Source organism: Syngnathus scovelli, chromosome 14 (assembly GCF_024217435.2).
Source record: "Syngnathus scovelli strain Florida chromosome 14, RoL_Ssco_1.2, whole genome shotgun sequence".
Classification (NCBI taxonomy): Eukaryota; Metazoa; Chordata; class Actinopteri; order Syngnathiformes; family Syngnathidae; genus Syngnathus; species Syngnathus scovelli.
The window spans coordinates 15,033,703-15,053,503 of record NC_090860.1 but is presented as its reverse complement, the minus strand read 5'-3'; the positions used below and the strand labels follow the sequence as shown (position 1 = coordinate 15,053,503).

General features: G+C 51.0%; 3 protein-coding genes across 4 annotated transcripts; 1 reads left to right on the top strand and 2 right to left on the bottom strand.

Moving 5' to 3' along the window:
- The first annotated feature begins 29 nt into the window (after positions 1-29).
- metap1 (methionyl aminopeptidase 1) lies at positions 30-4,892 on the top strand. The gene is made up of 11 exons (XM_049739705.2): positions 30-222; positions 1,005-1,056; positions 1,211-1,320; positions 1,503-1,563; positions 2,760-2,851; positions 2,952-3,035; positions 3,249-3,387; positions 3,863-3,994; positions 4,193-4,336; positions 4,435-4,500; positions 4,567-4,892. The coding sequence occupies exons 1-11, from the start codon at positions 106-108 to the stop codon at positions 4,731-4,733; spliced, it is 1,164 nt and encodes a 387-aa protein (XP_049595662.1). The 5' UTR covers positions 30-105; the 3' UTR covers positions 4,734-4,892.
- Positions 4,893-5,760: 868 nt separating this feature from the next.
- Positions 5,761-8,401, bottom strand: LOC125980495 (alcohol dehydrogenase 1). Its single transcript, XM_049739706.2, has 9 exons — positions 8,252-8,401; positions 7,828-7,929; positions 7,476-7,617; positions 7,324-7,411; positions 6,924-7,143; positions 6,601-6,861; positions 6,391-6,523; positions 6,067-6,205; positions 5,761-5,986 (listed from the first exon to the last, which is right to left on the bottom strand). The coding sequence occupies exons 1-9, from the start codon at positions 8,267-8,269 to the stop codon at positions 5,953-5,955; spliced, it is 1,137 nt and encodes a 378-aa protein (XP_049595663.1). The 5' UTR covers positions 8,270-8,401; the 3' UTR covers positions 5,761-5,952.
- Positions 8,402-8,775: 374 nt separating this feature from the next.
- On the bottom strand, positions 8,776-19,237 carry LOC125980491 (integrin alpha-11). 2 transcript variants are annotated; one of them, XM_049739701.2, is made up of 30 exons: positions 18,983-19,237; positions 17,968-18,079; positions 17,178-17,299; positions 17,014-17,108; positions 16,420-16,534; positions 16,205-16,332; positions 15,858-16,006; positions 15,604-15,748; positions 15,177-15,342; positions 15,027-15,097; positions 14,103-14,250; positions 13,893-14,041; positions 13,632-13,784; positions 13,354-13,554; positions 13,122-13,246; positions 12,867-13,042; positions 12,397-12,536; positions 12,213-12,323; positions 11,949-12,034; positions 11,657-11,870; positions 11,447-11,539; positions 11,125-11,201; positions 10,862-10,945; positions 10,713-10,794; positions 10,439-10,582; positions 10,299-10,379; positions 10,084-10,194; positions 9,909-10,004; positions 9,511-9,627; positions 8,776-9,404 (listed from the first exon to the last, which is right to left on the bottom strand). In XM_049739701.2, exons 1-30 carry the CDS (start codon positions 19,035-19,037, stop codon positions 9,324-9,326), a joined length of 3,627 nt encoding a protein of 1,208 aa, XP_049595658.1. In that variant the 5' UTR covers positions 19,038-19,237; the 3' UTR covers positions 8,776-9,323. The 2 variants fall into 2 exon arrangements, with proteins under 2 accessions (XP_049595658.1, XP_068509047.1); XM_068652946.1 differs by having other exon boundaries at positions 18,958-19,235.
- Positions 19,238-19,801: the final 564 nt, after the last annotated feature.

Sequence of the window (19,801 nt, the reverse complement as noted above, 5' to 3'; positions counted from 1 at the left end):
ACTCCACCCCTCGAGCGTGAGCGCGGCGCGAGCACGCGCGCGCACGCACGCTTGCACGCGCGCGCCCGAGCACGAGCACGAGCAGCAGGGCCGACCGGCGAAAGCATGGCGAGCACAGTGGAGAGAAGGGAGTGCGAGACGGAATGCTGCAGCAAAGACGCCAAACTTCAGTGTCCCACATGCATCAAGCTTGGCATTCAAGGATCCTATTTCTGTTCCCAGGTAAAGCTGTGCTGTGCTGTGCTGTGCTCTTGGCAAATTGCCCGCTCTTTTAGCCCAACAACGGGCCCTGCCTGGATCATCACGAGGCTGCTAGTATCTAGCTGTCATGCTACATAGAATAGAAAGCTATGCGCAGATGAAATGGCATAACATCTTTGACTGAACTTTGAGAATGAGCTCGCGGTAGTTCGCCATGAATCATAACTGTCCGTGGTCATTCCCGCATATTTGCTGGACGACTTGCCCAACTCCCGAGCTAATTGCTGACCAGTTGGCTGGCTGGCTGGCTGGCAGGAGTGGGTGATATCATGCGAACGATTGTCTTTCTAAAAATGAACAATGGTGTGCAATAAGTTATGTGTTAGGAGGCTGCATGTACATCAAGTGCATGTCATTTTGCAAAAGCATTAGTCAATGAACTCGTAGGAAGGAGTTCAAGAAGCGCGACTAACTTTACGCTGTGCAACCAAATCCATCTCCCTATCTCTAGCGGGCCTGGACTATTTGTCTCACATTGCATTACGTCCAACGGTAGAATATCATTACACGTAGAGCGGACGTATAGAACAAGCTGCTGACTTTGGAAACAATCCCCGGTTTACCTTCCTAGTTCCCATGCAGTTCAAGTAAGCCAAGGGCTAAATTCAGCTTCATTACCACTGTACAGCAACATCCCAGTCTTCTTCTTTACGTGCCAAAGCAGACAGCAGGGAGGCTCTTTGCTTGTCGTTGAACCCTTGACCTTACTTGGGGGAGTTTTGATATTCTCTTTTCATTCCCAGGAATGTTTCAAGGGGAGCTGGGCATCACACAAGTTGCTGCACAAAAAAGCAAGTAAGTATCCAGGGCTCGAGAAAGCCACCAATTTTGCAGCCCAGCAAAATGCACCCATGTGTAACGGAGCAATTGTGATGAGTTTCAACAATTGATTCCTTTGCGCCACTATGATCTTTATTATCGTGTTGTAAATCTTGTGTTGTTTTGTCAGAGGAGGACAAGAACCAGAATGAATGTAAGAACTGTGTGGAAAAAGACATCAACACAGACCCATGGCCTGGCTACCGCTACGCGGGGAAACTTCGTCCTTACTACCCTCTGGTGAGTTCCCTGTCTCATTTGTGTCTGGATCCAACTTTATAGGGTATTTGAAATGTTGTTGTTGTTGTTTTTCTTTCTTTTTCTTTAAAAAAAACAACAACAACCCCAACAACAACTAAAAAGTAGGACATGGGCAAATACTTTTGCTGTGATTGCAACATGTGTTCTGCTTTTCACTTCAGACACCTTTGCGGCCTGTACCCAGTGAAATCCAAAGACCTGACTATGCTGACCATCCTCGAGGTAACAAAGTTTATATTTAGGGACTCGGGTTGGTCTTGCCCGTGATGTTGCTGAAGAAGACTTGCGCTGCCTGCCGCTGCATGCATCTTGTTCCTTCCCTGCACCCAATGCAAATGAGGTCACTTTCAGAATGCATTTCATTCAAAGACTGTACGGGATCACGTTCCTGTGATGGCTTGCCTTCTCTGTGATATCGATCGGCCATTTGGGTATAAGAATTTTCCAGATGTTTAACATCAGCAGCAATTGTCATCATGATCTGTCCGACTGTAAGCTGTGTTCGAATGTGCTTGGCGATTGATTCAATGTTACCATGGCAACTCTCCATCCCTGTCATCTGTCTGCCTGCCTGCCTGCCTGCCTGCATACTCAGGTAGTCATGGTTACTCTGTCTTTTCATTCCCTTGTGATGCTTTTTCAGGGAAGAGCACACAGCCGTGCCTCAGTCGTGCCGTGCTCTATACTCGACACAATATGAAACGTCTCTTTCCACTTTTACCCACACGCTTGTGATTCTTGTGAAAACATAGTTTTCACCTTTGCCTGAGCTGCTCTCTTCAAGTGTTAAATCAAATTGAATTGATGATTGCACTCACACTGTGAACACAAAGGAGGCTTGGGCTGTGCAGAGTGGAAACTCACTGTTGCCAAGCAACTGTTGATGGTTCATACACCAATCATCCTGTTGACTTTCTAAATTATGAATGCCGAAGCGCTTTGACCAAATGAGACACTTTAGTGCCCTTCGTATCGTTTTGTCTTATGAAACCTCGTTGAATCATTCAACGTTGTAACATGTTTGCAATGCAAAGTTGACTCACCTCAAAGTTGGCCACCAGCAATCCTTCCTGTGAAGGCTTTTAAAAGTCTCATTCACGCAAGGCCGCCTAATCAGAAAACAGAAAAAAGGAATATCAAAGTGACAAATGATGGAGAATTGAATCCTGCAAGTCGTTGCTCTCATTTCCATGATTGCATTATCATGAAACATTTACTGTTTTAGCTGAAAGCAAGTTGAAAACACTTGCATGCGCTTGACGTCAAGACAGCGCCGCCGGCCGGTGCAAATAGCATCTTGCATTTAGGCCATGGCCTAGCGCTGTGCCGAGAAACTGAATTTGAATGGCGGCCCACCTGGCTGCATCCCAACCGTGGCTTGGCCGTAATGATCCCAACCATCGTCTGTCTTTCCACAGGGATGTCTGAATCCGAGCAATTTCTGAAGGGAACGTCACAGATCAAGATCCTCCCTCCCGAGGACATCGAAGGCATGAGAGTGGTGTGCAAGGTGACGTGCAATCTTTCTTTGCGTTGCTTCTACTTACAGCCCTTTGTCGTGACTGACGCTTGCCCTTTTTTTAATCCCGCATTGGGACGGTCCATTGCAGCTGGCTCGAGAAGTCTTGGATATCGCAGCTGCAATGGTGAAAGCTGGTGTTACAACGGAAGAAATTGACCATGCAGTACATCTGGTACACGCACGCACCCACACAAAAATGAAAGTCTCATGAAAAAGCGGCCGGCCGCTCTCGGTCGGGGGTCAAGCAAGCCTTTCCCGGGTTATGACCTCTGAGGGAAAGCATCGCTAGTGTGCGGCTTATGAGAAAATTGGCTTTGACACACCTGACGACCTGTCTCTTATTGGCTTTTGTCCCGCTTCATTCGATCCGTACTCGTCTGCTCAGGCTTGTACGACAAGGAACTGCTACCCTTCTCCTCTAAACTATTACAACTTCCCCAAATCCTGCTGCACGTCTGTCAACGAAGTCATTTGCCACGGAATCCCGGACAGAAGACCGCTACAAGACGGCGATATACTTAACGGTATGTACGGCAAGTCGTATTTGACTCCGACACCCCAAATGGAAATTAGCATCGACTTCCGAGAGTGATGTTTGTTCAAGTTATTGACGCGCAAACGCTGTCGCGTAACAAGACCGCAAGGCAGATGTTGTGTGACAAACAAGTTGTATGCATAGTGCCCACTTGCCGCAACTTGGATGTTGTAGGCTTTTTGCGAATATTCTCCCTGAAGCAACGTCTTCCATCAGGCACCGTTGTCTGTGGGTGTTGTCTTGTCGACTTGTCTTTCAAGTGATCAGCGTGATCCCGCAAGACAAATGATGTCATTAAGCTTTCACAGCGGTGCTCCTCTATTACCACGGCCTGAGCCCTCTATTTGGCTCAAAGTTGTCCCGCTCACAATTCCAACTTGTGCAAAACAGGCGTCTGCATTCAGACCAAAATAGATTTGATGTCATTTCAATCAATGTCTCGTCTCGTCCCGTCTCTCCCGCAGTGGACATCACCGTCTATCACAATGGTTTCCACGGTGACCTCAATGAGACCTTTTATGTGGGAGAGGTGGATGAAGGAGCAAAGAAACTTGTTCAGACTACTTATGAATGCCTTATGCAAGCGATCGACTCTGGTAAGAGCTGCAATCTTGTTGCCTTTCTTTTCAGCCTCTCCTAGGCAGTTATCTTGTGTGTGAGGGGGGCGGGCGGGCGCAGAAAACGAAGATGCAACATTATTTATGCTTCATGTACCTACATACATCTGAACAAAAGGTCCGTTTGATCATTATTTCTGGGTCTTACCGTACGTCTTGGCGACGTTGTACTTGCAGTGAAACCCGGCATCCGCTATCGGGAGCTGGGTAACATCATCCAGAAGCACGCTCAGGCCAACGGCTTCTCTGTGGTGCGGAGCTACTGCGGCCACGGCATCCACAGGCTTTTCCACACCGCTCCAAATGTGCCACATTATGCCAGTAAGTCCTTCTGACAATTGAGGGGGGGGGGGGAAAAAGCCATCAGCAACTTGATCTGCATTCCCATATCACAATCATTTCTGCATCCCTCTCTCCAGAAAACAAAGCAGTTGGCGTTATGAAGCCGGGTCACGTGTTTACCATCGAACCCATGATATGCGAAGGTGAGACTCATTAATCACTCAATATTTCGACCGACCGCCCGCCTTCCGTTTGAACATTTCTTTCAGGTGGCTGGCAAGACGAGACCTGGCCCGATGGCTGGACGGCGGTCACTAGAGACGGGAAGCGATCTGCTCAGTTCGAACACACACTTCTGGTCACAGACACGGGTTGCGAAATTCTTACCCGCCGCCTGGAAGACAACGGTCAGGCTCATTTTCTGAGCCAAATGTAGGCCTTGACTCCGCCACGGAGCACGTGCTCCCAGAGGACTGGACTAAGCGGACGTATTGACATCCAGCATGTCTGGGCTCGCAAATGTGCTCAGTGTCAAGCTGGCTCCCGTGTTCCTTCTGTTAAATATCAGCCCTCAAATTAAATGGACGTACTTGAATGTGTCACGTGTGAATTGATTTGATAGTGAAAAGTGTTTTTGTTTTGCTGAAGGAAATATTAAAATATTTATGAAAAAGTCATTTGTGCACTTATCGGGCTCGAGTCATTAAAAGAAAGAATGGGAGGACGAAGGGTGATTTTTCAAATGGTCAGCAGAGGGCACAATATGTAAAAGAACAATTCAATTCAGGCTTTCCAATTTGAAGGAGCAGAGCAGGTCACACACATTGCATTATAAATGTACATATTCCCTTTCTCTCTTGAGGTTTATGCTTGGAGTTTCCACCACCATTGCCTCATCAAAGCATCAAATTGGAATGGGGTACCTTTTAGATGAATCAAACTTGTTGGTCTTCTCCCTTCCTGTAAACAAGATTGCCTGCTGTGCATTATCCACACGCTTCCCAGTCTTGTGCTCAGTGAGCAAGCTACCGAGTGAGCGGGCGGGCAGATTAAACGCGGTGGAGCCTTGCTGGCACTTTCTGTGGAGAATGACATTTCATCGAGCTTTGACCTCCATCAAAGTGACACCAGCCACAGGTGGGAGGGAGGGGCACAAGCAGGGGGAGGGGCAGGGGCACGGGCAGGTGGCTTGGCTTCCCTCTCCCGTAGCACACATTTTATAACGTGGACGTTGCCACTGCCCATATTTATTTAGTTTTTTTTTCAAATAAGGCCAGTACTTGTACATAGTGCAAAACATCTGTACGGAATAAGAATTTGGAATCATTACAAAAGGCAACATTCCTTCTATGATGTGGCGGGCGCAGATATAAGCCAAAAATACCGGGAGCAATTATTTTTTTTTTTTGTTCACTGCAGATGAGAAAAACATTTGCACTAAAGAAAGTCAGAGCACTGAGAAGTCACTGATCTCTTTGGTTTATTTGTATCATATCATGTTTCCAAACATGCATTATTCTTTGGGGTTGTTTAAAAGTCCTTATTTGCATATGACTGGATGGTGCAAGTGGTCTTGCCGTATCATGTCATGAAGACTATTTTGGAGTTACGGCAATGTGGAGAAATGACAATAAAATCCCTTCCTTCCAATTGACTTATTGTGGACTAACACTCAGGAATGTTCGAATGCTGCGGGACACAAGGACAAGGCAAAAAAACAAGTGAAACATTGTTAGTCAATCATTACTGTAAATGGAATGTTGGCGTACCTTTTGCCCTCCTTCAGCAGCTCAATGGCTTTATTGATGTCGTCCAAAGTCATTTTGTGAGTAATAAACTCATCCAACTTGATTCTTTTGTCCATGTAGTCTCGAACCATTTTTGCCACACCGTCCTTACCCTTAAAACCTGATTCGGAAACGAGAGCAAACGCGTATCAGAAAGCGTAGTGCGTAATCCAGCTGCCTGAAATGCCAAAGCGGTCACAGCCTGGTAAGCGGCAGAAAAAGAGCCACCCGTGAACGACTCCAGACAGGTCACACCAATGAACAAAGAGGCGCACCATCTGCTGCAAATCCCAGGCCCTCGCTTACCTCCAAACACAGAGCCCTTCCACGTGCGTCCACCGATGAGATCGTTAGGACGAGCAGAGAATTCTTCTTTGTCGGTCCAGCCGACGATCACGCTCACTCCCCAGGCGGGAATGCAGGACTCCAAGGCAGCGCGCTAGACGGGAAGGCAAACTTAGTCTTCCAAAAACGAGTTGAGGGAGGTCAATTGTGAAGAAAATGTTGCTCACTCACCATGAGTTTGACATCCCCCACACATTCCAGAGAGAAGTCGACGCCGCCATTCGTCATCTCGGATATCACCTGGCTGACGGCTTTGTCGTGGTCCTTTGGGTTTACAAAGTCGGTGGCTCCAAACTCCTTTGCTTTGTCAAACTTGTCCGCGTTGATATCCACGGCGATAATTTTCTTGGCACCGGCATATTTGCAGCCCATGATTGCGGCCAAGCCCACAGCGCCGAGCCCAAACACAGCGCAAGTGGAATCGGGTTCCACCTGAAAAACAAATGGCACAAACGACGTGGCAAATGGAGCTTCAGCTGCGGATGCCGTCGTACCTGAGCATTATTGACCGCCGCTCCAAATCCTGTGCAGATCCCGCAGCCAAGGAGAAAGACTTTCTCCAGAGGGGCAGCAGGGTCAATCTTGGCCAGTGCAATCTGGTTAATCACACTGTACTGGGAGAAGGTGCTGATTCCCATAAACTGCAGCAACTTCTTTCCCTTGCAGTTTAACTTTGAGGTGGGCGCTTGGCTCACATTGTGAGGAACAACATGCCTAGACAACAGCAAAGTATTGCTCTCACTATTCAGGTGTTGAAGCGCAAAGATAGGAAGGTGGTTAAGACATGGGACAAAAAGAAAGTCAAGTCACTTTTTGGCAAAAAGCAATCAAGTCCTAGAAGCCATTCCCGATCAACATTTGGGGTGGACTTTGAGGAGAAGAAAGGGAGCTCACCATGCTTTTTCACACTGGTTAGTCTTGGGACTCTTACAGAAGCGACACTCTCGACACTGCGAGATGATCAAAGGGATAACTTTGTCGCCTAAAAGACAAGGGCAGCGCACAATCAAATTGCCAAATGTTGACCAAGATCCTTCCGAACCCACCTGGCTGAAATTCCGTGACCCCGGGACCGACGCTCTCCACGACGCCCGCTCCCTCGTGGCCGAGCACCATGGGGAAGAGGTCTTTGTTGTCCGCTTCATTCAGGTAGAAGAGGTCAGTACGGCACACACCGGTTGCCACTATCTGCTCCAAAGACAACCAAGCACCTGATTGAGCTCATGCTTCTTGGTGAAAATGCGCAAATGTGTGGGTATGTTGGAAAACAAGCAAACAAAACATATGGTTGCGCTTTGGGAGCGAGCAGATGACGACAGCAGAAGAGGACAATAAAAACAAAAACGGGTGAAAGCTGAGCCTAAGGGGACAAACGGGGGCAACCCTTTTCCTCCTCACCTTAACGCGGACTTGGTTGTCCTGCGGCGGTTCCACTTCAATCTTCTCAATTGTCAAAGGCTTGTTTGCTTCCCAGGCCACTGCTGCCTTACACTTGATGACCTTGAGAGCAGATGGAAAAAAGATGTACGACATGAACAAACAAGCCCTTTGTCACAATTAGAAAATAAACGCTCGGTCGGTGCCGTCTTCAAATTTGTGCTTCGTGTAGCAGGCTTTAGGGAAGAGAAAGAGCCAGAATAAAAAACAAACAAATCCACCTTCTTTTCACACAGTCTCCATGAGCAACTGCTGTGCTGGCTCACGGGAAGATATGGCACTTACAAAGGTCAAAAGAAGCAAACACAAATAGAGTCACGCTTTTTGATCTGCCCATACGATAGCCAACATAACTGGATTTCTTCATGTATTAATGAGCACTTACCTTCCCAGCTGTGGCCATTTTCACACTCGATGGGTTTTCACAATGATGGGAGGAGCGTCCAGACCCTGGCTAAGCCTGGGACTTATAAATAAAACACTGGGTGGAGCTTCGGGCTCTGAAATCACAGGTCGTTGAGATCACATAGGGACGGACGGTCGGTCGGTCGGTCGGTCGCGTTTGTTCTTTCAACCCTACCTTTATATTTACTTGACCCCACTCATGCAGACAGCTTGTACGGAACACTGAAAATATATCATCTGTTCACCCACTTGCCTTCATTTAAAAGTATGAAGGAATCTCAATCATTCATTTGGAGACGTTAATCATCGAACGGGGTCAAAGTGACCCCGCAGATAAGGAACGTATTCACTCTCCATGTCCCCACAATTTCTACGGTACATTTGGTTCTTGTTTTTCAAATGACAACTCCCAAGACAAAAAACATATCAAATATAAAACTAGAAGTCATTCAAAGATATAGAAACCAAAGTAATAATACATAAATAAATAAATAACCCCAACAATACAAGAATATGTTTTATTTTGAAAAGTAGAAAGATTTATGAAAAAAAATTCAAACAGTAAGCCACGACAGGTCTTCTTTCTTCAATCGGAAAGTGATCTTGATGGTTTTGTTTTTGCTGAAATGTCGGAGGCTCCGAGTTGCAATGACGAGCACGAAGCAGGCTTGGCTTTAGGGCTGCGTTATCACAATCCAACAATGCGAATCACTCCAGCAAAGCGATACTCTTATGAAAGCTAACGTTTCTTACTTTATTTCTTCTAAATTTCTTAAATGCTCATTTAGATGAATGGTAAGTTGCCCATTGCAAAAATGAACTGCTGAGCTGAGCTCAACGGTCATTGCGAACGTCAGCGAAATCGGTGGCCAATATGGCTGCCAGTAGCCACTAGGGAGCCCCCCAGTGGCCATCTTCATAGAAGTAACTACGTGAGGCGTGGCCTGGCCGTGGTGCCGTAAGGTCAGATGGCCTCCCCAAGCGCCGCCCCATCTCAAAGACTAGAAACATCATTCGTGATGCCAATGCATGCGGCTGCTGCCATGGTATCATCACAGTCCCTCTCCTGGCTTGCCGTTAGCTGCTGACTCGGCCTGCTCCTGATTCCGCCTCTTTCTGGAGAAGAAGCCCAGCTGCACACACAAGCGCATTTGTGAACAAATGCGCGCGCGCGCGTGTGTGTGTGTGTGTGTGTGTGTGTGTGTGTGTGTGCGTGCACGCGCAAACGGAGGTACGCACCCTCCAGAGCACGAGCACAATGACAGCGAGCACGAGAAAGCCTCCAGCTGAACTGCCCAGGAAAACAGCCACCAAGATGGCCTCGGACGCCCGCTCCTTTGTCAGCTCCACCACCGTCTGCGCAACATCACACACACGGGAAAGCGTGCTTAAGGTAAGCACCATTTTCTGGAATCTCAGGTAGCCTACTTTACGGTGTCAAGTCACCCTAACATCTGCTCTGAATGGAGATGGACTGCACACCACATGCGTGGCGCGGCGTGGCGCGACGTGACGTGGCGTGACGTGACGTACGTCAAACACACCCAGTTGACCTTATTTGAATCGCCTGTGTGTTCAAATTAGTTTGGACAAAGGATGGCGCCATAGCTGCGCCTACAGATGTAGTGCAGCCTCACCTGTCTGACTGGACGCTCCTCCTGCAAGAAGGAAGAACTGGAGGCATCCAAGTGGACATGTGCACTGACCAAAACATCAAGAGTCTTGAAGACCACCTAAAGGGCAGACACGCACAATATTTTTGGAGGTGCCTATTGTCGGTCAGTTGCTGAAAAAAGGCTGGAGGCCACTGACCTTTTGCAGGACTGCTCGCTGGAGTCTTCCTCCCAGAGTCAACTTCACCCGCTTGTAGGCGGGAAGCCGTACCATGCACTGCACCGTCACGCACGCACTGTTACTCTGATTCTGGACAGATACACGTACGTAAACAGCATTATTTGGGGACACGCGCAGTCATACACACACACACACACACACACACACACATTGTACACACATACTAGACCCACCATCTGCGTCAGGCGTGTAAGGTCCTCGGCCGTGGCGTGATCGCTCGTGGCGGGCTGCGTCAGGACGCAAGAGGCGGCTGCCTGCGGATACGGAGGCGGAAATGAGTCCACAGCCAGACGAGCGGGGCTGAGGAACGCACCTGGTCTCGGTCTCGGCCACCGTCCACGTTCCGGTCCAAGCCGCAGTGGGTGAGGCTCAGCAGACGGTTGCCATGGAGACTCACGGCCCAAAGGTCAGCCCTGAACGTCACGCCCTCAACAGGGAACCACGACAGGTTCTCCAGCTGAAAGCGAGACGCGCATTTACAGTCTAGACGTGGACAGTAAATTGAAAAAAACTACGATCACGATAACGGCACGTGCAATCTGCGTATCGCATGGGGAATGAAAACTAAAGCCATCCGACTGACGTACGTAGAAGGAGACGTTGAAGGTGGGGAAGACGTCGTCGTTGCCGTCTTCTGATTGGATCACAAAGCGAGAGGGGCGTCGATCTCTGATAAGAGAGACCGTCTGTCATTCGATTGGTCGACAGGGGTATGTTGAACGCATGAATGACTGACATGGTGAAGAGGAGCTCGCTTTGGTATTTGAGAGGGAGGACGATGTCGTTTTTGTTGTCTTCGGGAAAAGCGTCTTTGCCTTCACTGAAACACACACACGCTCGTATTTGAGTGAGTGAGTGAGTGAGTGAGTGAGTGAGTGAGTGAGTGAGTGAGTGAGTGAGTGAGTGAGTGAGTGAGTGAGTGAGTGAGGGAGTGAGGGAGTGAGGGAGTGAGTGAGGGAGTGAGGGAGTGAGGGAGTGAGTGTGCATGTGTGGTCTGACCTGCTGGCTGCCACAGTGATATGAAGGTGGTCCAAAAAGACCGAAGAACTGAACTCAAACTCCACTCGGAAAAATACCTGGACGAGTAAAACAAACATTTGTCTGGTTTTGATCAGGGCGGGAACATCATCAACCCCGGTCACCGGACAAAGTCAGTGAGTGCATAGACTGGAGGGACAGGTCAGCGTCACCCCTGTCCTGTCCTGTCCTGTCCTGTCCTGTCCTGTCCTGTCCTGTCCTGTCCTGTCCTGTCCTGTCCTGTCCGGTCCGGTCCGGTCCTGTCCTGTCCGGTCCGGTCCCGTCCCGTCCTGACCTGACATACCTGAGACGAGGCCTTCATGAGAGGTGCGCTGATGTTGCATCTGCTTTGATTGTTTTCTTGTGGGAAGCACTCCATTTGCATGTCTGACTGGTCCTGGTGGGCCCAGAGAAATCCCTTTGAGCAATCTGCCGGTCCGGAAGGGAACCCTTCTTCCTTTCCGCCTTCCCAGCGGAGAGCTACCTGATCGGACCCCATCTGAAGTTCGGTTACCTTGACGACCAAGCCGGCGAAGATCAGGTTTGGCGAGGTGGAGAGCAGGACGGATGTCCCGTAGGCGTTCTCTCCGTGGTTCTCCAGGCGGGTGAAGAGTGCCACCCTCCTCCGCCGTGTCTCTACCACCCACGCGCTGCTGCCGGCACCCAGCGCCGTCCCCTGCTGGCGGCATGCCCGCCGCCACGACCCCTCCGAGGAAGCGCACAAGTGTCTACGCACACACACTAACGCTGTTTACCCTTTTTACTCTGTGCATGTGTACAACAATGTAGGTGCGTGCGTGACTCACCGGACACTTGTGAGGTCGGTGTAACTCTCAATGATGAGGTTTGGAACGCAGGCTTCTTCATGTGTGCAACCGTTCCAAAATGGAAGCTGCGACAGAAAGAACAGAGCCGAGCAGCTTGATATTCAGGTCATTGAATCAAAATGTTCAACTAAATACTACTGCTCACTCTGTTTGTGTTTGCCATTAGCATTCGATCACACAAGCGTTGTAGCTTCAACATGCTAATGACGGGTCAAAGGAGCATCCGGGGAGTGTCGACCTCACCTCGGCCTTCAGTGCGGTCGGCCAATCGGGGTCCAGCAAGGGCCCGTGGTCGGAAGCCCATAGCCCCGTCTCCAGCCCCACCGCGATTGGACGGCTGTAATCCATGGTGTCCTATTCACAGGACATGGCAGACTGTTGTGTCATTGCGGCCTTGCGAGTTGACGTGCACGTGTGTGCACGCGACCTGCACTGTGAAGGCGTGGCGTTGGCATTGTTGACCTCCTGTCGTCAGGGTCATGGTTTGCGTCTGAAGACGTTCGCGTTCGTCGAGAACAGCTCGACGAGGAACTCGTTTCTCGTCCAAATTCAGATGGTAACGTACGGCTGAAGGGGTGGAGTTATGGGCGGAGTCAGCTGTTAATAGTCACAAGGTTTTTTTCTTTGTGTGCATGTGTGTGCTTGTGCACGATTGTGTATCAGTATGTGCTGTGTGTGTGTGCGTGTGCGTCTGATGCGCTCCAGATGTTTTCAGAGTGAACGTGTCAACTTGACATCCAAACGAGGTGATGTCACTTTAAAGTCAAACGTTTGCCATAAGCAGTGGAAAAAAGATGACTCGTAAGACCCAGCTGCTCTCTTGGCGTACTCTCGTCACTCCTCAAACACCAAACTGCCCCACAAAATGCCGAATGCACCCCATCACGCCGCACATACCCACGACGTGTCGTGCCGCGCCGGCACGCGTGCAGGCCACGTCGTGAAGCTGCAGGCACACTCTGGCGACCATGCAAGTGACCGGTCTCCCTCCTCTCCAGCAGTCCTTGTGGAAAACGTTCACCTTCTCGGGCTCGAACGTTAGCGTGGGTTCCAGACGCACTACCCGCCGACACCTGAGGGGGGGAAGTGCAGGGGTGAGAGCAGGTGGGCGGGCATGGTCTCGCCGCACGTCACGCCTGCGCGCACACTAACCGAACCACGACGGCGGCTCCGAGCGCTCCGATGGCCACGCTCACGTCGCCGTCGCCGTTCTTGGCGGCATCAAGACTTTGCCCAAAGTATTTGAGTCCCAAGTCGAGGCTGGCAGCGGAAAAGCGCTGAGGATGGACATGGAATATTCGGCATCGTCCTTTGCGTGACGATGCATCTCACGCACACAATTGTAAGCGTTGCAAAATGGGCTTCCGTTCCAGCTCCCTCCCACCTGTGTGTGGCGCATGTGAAGGCTCCTACGGTGGCCATGATACAGGTAGACTGCTCCCTGATGGTCATCCTCCAGCGGCGCGCCCACCGCCAAGTCGTTATAGCCGTCCGCGTTCACGTCAGGGATCTGGACCAGTGCTGCGCCAAAGCGGGAATCCAGAGAAGGTGACGGAAGCAGCGCCCCGTGCGACACCAGCAAAGCCTGCCACAGTAAGCACGCATACAGCTACGTGCTGTCTGTACGTGTATACGTGGAAACGTGTGGACAAGTGTGTGTACCTGTGAACGTGTGCCAAGTTTGTAGACGTAAACCTTTCCCATCTCATGCGCATCGTGACTGCAGTACATGGGCGCTGCCACTAGGAAGAGGTCACTCTGCGCGTCGCCGTCCACGTCCATTGACAACAACACACTGCCAAAGTAAGAACCCATCTGAGGAACACACACACACACACGCACACACGCACACACCAAATGGCCACAATGCCACGATTTCCTCGGACTCCGACGACGACGTCCCATTCGGGGGCGGAGTCAGACCTGCTCTCCCACGAGCGCCTGCAGGACGTTGACGTTTGCACGGGGATCCAAGGTGAAGACGACAACCTTGCCAGTGTGGTTGAACCTGGGCGCTCCGGCAAGCAGCACCTCCGAGCCGTGCCAGCCCACCAGTGAGCCCAGAGAGTACCCTGCGGAAGGTGGCAGCGTCAGCGCCGGACAGCCGCTCGCGTCGCCACCGCCGCGTTGTACCGAAATAGGCGGCATGGTTTCGCAGCTCCTCGGGGAACTGGTCACCGTACGCCGACAGGTCGGGAAGGAGACTCCCGCCACGCGAGTTGCGCTTGAGCACAGCGCCGTTCCAGTCGTACGCACCCACCGCGCCCAGCAGAAGGCCGTCCTGTGTGGAAAACAGGCGTCGTAACATTCGCCATGCTGGTGGCCCCAATCCGTAGGAGCCCCGAGTGACCAATCGGGTGTTTGTCCGTGTGCGGCCTGACATTGGCTGGTGACCACTATTGTTTCTCTCGATGTGCTGTGCCATTGACTGGCGAGTGTTTTGTTTTCTGTGTGCTGCAATTGCAGAGCGCCAGTAGGGATGGATGGATGGATGGATGGATGGATGGATGGATGGATGGATGGATGGATGGACGGACGGACGGACGGACGGACGGACGGACGGATGGATGGGGGCAATGTCGATTGCCATCCACCGGGAAGCAGACGCCAATGACGTGAAGTTTCTGTTGTAGGGGTCGCTAGGAAAAGTGCGAAAGGAATGTTCTGGAGCGGTGGAGCAGGATGACAAACGTTCCGCTCGGCTCACACACGCCGGGAGCACGTCCAACATCTGCTTTCCACGTCGGCGCTCGCCTTGACCGATTCCACGTGCGCGATACCCTACACCCTCCGATGAGCGCCAAACTCAGGAATCTTTCGGACGTTGCCGTGGAGACGCTTCATTCCAGTGCAAAGGGCTGCGTCCAGGAAACGTCTGGATTGTCGCCCAGAACGTGTCACTTTGCCTCCCAGACAGACAGACAGACAGACAGACAGACAGACGCATCGCACCGGTATGCAGGAAGTATCATCAGCAGTGGATTCGGCTTTTGGGCTAAGTTCCACAACCTGGTGGATGTTGCAATCCATCACAGCATCGGAATGATTTGTACTCACCTGCAGGAGGTGTGAGGAGAATCCTGCTTGTGCCATCTGCAGGCCGAAGCCTCGACCCAGCCCGTCGCCTCCTGATAAACACAAGAGCGGCTGGTGAGGGCGGAGACACGCACGCCGATGTTCATCTGCTGACTTTTGTTCACCGCTTACCTTCAAGTGAGAAGATTCGCTCTCCCAGCGCGTCCACGATGTCCTTGAGCGCCGCCTCATCCGTCACGTTGAAGAAGTGATCCTGGTCCGGGTCGCTGGCGATGAAGCGGATCTCCTTCAGGAATGCCGACGGGTCGATGCCGCGGCGGTTGTAGTAGCCCAGAACCTGAAAACAAGAAAGTGCCACCATGTTGGAGGTCACACAGGAAGTGCTTCTGCATTGGCCAACACCCGGAAAGTGCTAGCATGGTGGGGGTGCTGTCGCTTTTGATTGGGTTGTGTTTCTGTGTGTGTAACTGCCCGCCCACAGGTTGATGTTGTGCATCTGTGGTTGCGTTACGACGATGATGACGATGACGACGACGACGACGTTGCGTTTATAGTGTGCTGATGTGTTTGGATTGACTGTTTTGTCTCGGGGCCTCACCGCGATGGCGTACATGGTGACGTTGTCGCGTTTGCAGCGGGTGACGGCGTCATCGAGCTGAGGACTGTCGTGAGATTCTCCATCTGTGATTACCACCAAAACTTTGTGAGCGCCGGAACGGCCGCCGCGCTTGAATGCCTGTGACCTGAGCAACGATAACACACAAGCACGCACGCACGCACGCACGCACAAATACACAAATGGTACACAACACACAAAGAGACGCAACGTGGTGCGCAAGGAGAGTAACGAACCCGGCCATGTTGATGGCTAACGCCGTGCGGGTCTCCTCCCCTCCTCGTTGTCTAATGTCAGCGACCGCCTGCAGGACCTCATCCATTGTCTGGTGCTCACCCAGGCGGAACTCGTGAACCACCCTGGAGCCATACTGCACCACGCCAACCTGTGCAGCCACAGGCCCTCGTTATGGTATCAGAAAAGACCAAAGTGCATGGAGGAAGGGGAGACGAGACCAAGACAAGGAGCACTAGGAAGAAGGGGAAGGACAGGGGGAATGATGATGAGAAGAAGGAGGATGATGATGATGAGAAGGAAGCTCCGGGATGGCGGGCAAACAAAGAGGATGGACAAGGAGGTTGACCTGCGTCTGCCCGGGGCCGATGTTAACCTTGCGCAGAATGTTGACCAGGAAGTCTGTGACATCCGTCCATGGGTAGATGGAGTTGGAGCCGTCCACCAGCATCACCAGGTCCACAAAGGTCTCGCACCCTGACTCGCACCAGACGGACGTGCGTGCGTGTAAAAATGCAGAAAAACAGACACCGCGCAGAGACCAACACACCCATGCGCACTTACTCTGAAATGCGGGCGTGACAGTTTCCAGCGTTTGGAAGCCGGCTCCCACGTGAGTGCAGACTCCCGATGTGTACACGGAGCTCCCGCACTCATGAGACCAGCGCGGGCCGCACGTCTGACCACACAAACGTGTCACCATGCGCTGTGCCATGTTGCATCGTAGCGGCATAGCATCTTGCCAATTCACGTCAGAATGATTTGTTTTGATCATCTTAGCATGCTAACGTGTCATCGATGGTGTGTTAGCACCTTCGGTTAGGTGATATTCCGTTCCAGTGACCAAACGCTCATTTTGTGGAGGACAAGACAGTTCAAAAGAGGGCGGTCTGAAGATTGACCAGCTTGGTGTGTCCAAACTAGGTGTGAATTTTCCGAAAGAATTTCTTTATAGCCCGTGACTGAGTGGTCCGCAGACTGATACCGGTCCTCGGACCGGTGGCTGCAGACCGTTGTAGTAGGGACCAAAAACCAGATGAAAAAAAATAGCTACGTACGTATCATATAAGTACGTATGTCTCACGTAATAAGCCTTACACCGACCCGGCCGGGGAACATCATTGCTGTTAGTGAGAGGAGGGTTACCGTGGCACTTACCACAAAGCTTCCGTCCTTGTGATCAGCCGTGAGCGTCATTCCCAACCTCATCCCGCTTTTGCGCGGCGCTAGCACGTTGTCCACGGATACGTTTCCTGCTCATCGAGTCAACAAATGGTAGGATAAGCGGCAGAACTACGGGCCCCGCGGGGCCTGTTGCTCACCCAGGTGCAGGCGGCTGCAGGCGCTGCCCGAGTTCAAAGCGCTTTGGTCGTCCATGGGACACCTGAAGACGTCACCTGTCTGCTGGTCGTCCGTCCAGGCCAGGGGGGCGCCCACCAGGAGCCTGCACACACACGGATCAAGTGAGGAGGTCGTTGGTTGTGTGCGTGAGTGGGAATGCATGCATACGTACGTGCATGCGTACATGCATGCATACGTACATGCATGCGTACATGCATGCGTACATGCATGCATGCATACATGCATGCATACGTGTTTGCATTTGTTTGCATGTGTGTCAAAGTCAGAGTCTGCTTTATTGTCAACTTCTTCACATGTCAAGACACGTGTGTACGTGTATTCCCGAAAATGGGTGTGAGTCAGACACCGCATCTCATCATTAAGGACGATTAGGCCCATTAAGGACAATTAGGTCTGATCGCGTTTCCTGTTTACTCATAAAAGTGGCGCTTGTTGTCCCACGATGCACTGCGGGGCATCGCCGCCCTTCCCGTCACAGTGAACACTATTAAGGAGACGAAGAAGAAGAAGAAGAAGGTGACCACGTGGAGTACACGCAGGTCCTCTTATTGAGTCCAGCTGTCTGTCTGTCAAGGAATTTTCCTTGGCGGGAGAGCAACATTCCCTGCCGGGATGTCAGCCGAAAGAAGAATACAATGGTAACGGGGGGAAAAAAAAAGACAGACGAGAGCCACGACGGCTAAAATATGGAAAACGCAGACGAGACGACGAGGAGAAGAAAAAGGAGAAGGGGTTTCGGGTGCTCCTCACCACTGTCGTCCTTGCGCGCTGTATTGTTGTAAGGTGTAGCCGAAGTGGCTCTCCTCCCAGCCTCGGAAGATTTGCGCTCGCCTGGTGTCCAGGTTAAAGCACGCGCACGGCCCTGCCTCCGCCAAAGACACGAGACGAGCACAAACATACAACAACAACAACAACAACGTAAACACAAGTTCATGTGTTTGTTCTTAACAGAAAGTCAATCCAATTGGAGTTCTGCTTGCCATGATATGTATTTGTGTGTGTGTCCTAGAAAATGTGAAATGGAGGCTTTTAGTGAAATTCCAAGGTGAATCCAAAATACACTAGAGCGGCGGTGCCTGCAGATACGAGTTGAGCCAACTTGGGAACTTTTTGAGATGAGAATAATAATAATAATATTTCTGCTGCAACTTGCCAGCGCAAACAGAAGCTAGGAGCGCTGCGGCGGGGCAGCTTGACTTGACAGCCATGGTGCAGAAATAGAAAACCAATCGAAAGTTTGGAATCGGCAGGCATAAGCTGAAGTTGGAATGCTTTGAATTGGTCCAAAAAAAGTGCAATCCAAATCAATCCTCATTTTTAAATGTTGTTTTCATGGAGAAAATCTAGACTTTTTGCCACGTGGCAATTTCAAAGAGGAGCGACGGAATGTTGAATGTGCCGTTGGAAATGAATGGAGCTTTTTGGGGTGAAAAATGTCCAATTGTAAAAAGTTTGGATCATTTTCAAACAATAAGGAATTGTACCCTGGATGACATGCAGGTTTGAATATTTGGAAATTGGAATGGAGCATATCGGATGAGAAATGTGCAAGGACGCTCACATTCCAAATAAAATGGAATAAAATGAAGCATGTGAAAGTGAAAGTGTGTCAATGTGGAGGCATCGTTTTCTCATTAAAAGCAAAGTGGGTGTGTTTTCAGGTGAGGCTGGTTTATAATCATCTAATGGTGAGTGAGGTCTAATTTATATGTATACGTGCATATGGAGTGATGGTATCACCGTGACAACAGTGGCGTGTTGTCACCTGGCAGAAGGCCCCAGGTGGAGATGATGAAGAAGAAGACGCGTAAAGAATCCATCCGAGTCCTCCGAGAGATCAGAAAGCAGATGTCCGATTCAAAGTCGCGAAGGGAAGATGTGAATGGGCTACATTTGCTTGCCCGACGGCCCTTTTATGTGCAGTGGGCGGGGCCAGGCCTGTCTACAAAGTTCCTGGCCCTGTACCTTCTTCCCCTTTTCTGCCAGAACAGGAAGTGTGCGCTCCACATGTCAACATGTGTGTTAATAATTCCTGGCACAACCGCCCTCCCTGCACACACACGCACACACACGCACGCACACGCAGCCATCCATCCAGCTGTGCGTGTCTCTGCGAGCATATTGGAAACAACAAGTGGAAAGTTGCGGTCATGATTAACAGGGAGCAGATGTCCTCGGAACGGTGCGTGAAGGCGACGTCACGTCATTGTCATGATCGTCACCGCTCGGTGCACGCTCGCAGGACTCCTCAACTCACAGCAGCCACACACATTTTTTCGGGACCTTGACCTTTGCCACAACAGATTGGCAACATGACATTGCAGATGTTGAAGGATGCCAACCGCTTCAAGCGTCCGCGTGAGCAGAGCAGCCGAGTTTGTGGTCCAGCAACACTCCAAGTCTGCACCACCTCCGTACAGAGCCCGTTGATGGTCACAGGCTCCGGGCAGGGTGAACAGGAAGGGGGAGAGCACAGTGTCGTGTCGTGTCGTGTCGTGTCGTGTCCTGCCCTGCCCTGCCCTGCCCTGCCCTGCCCTGCCCTGCCCTGCCCTGCCCTGCCCTGCGGTCTACCTACGCTGCCCCT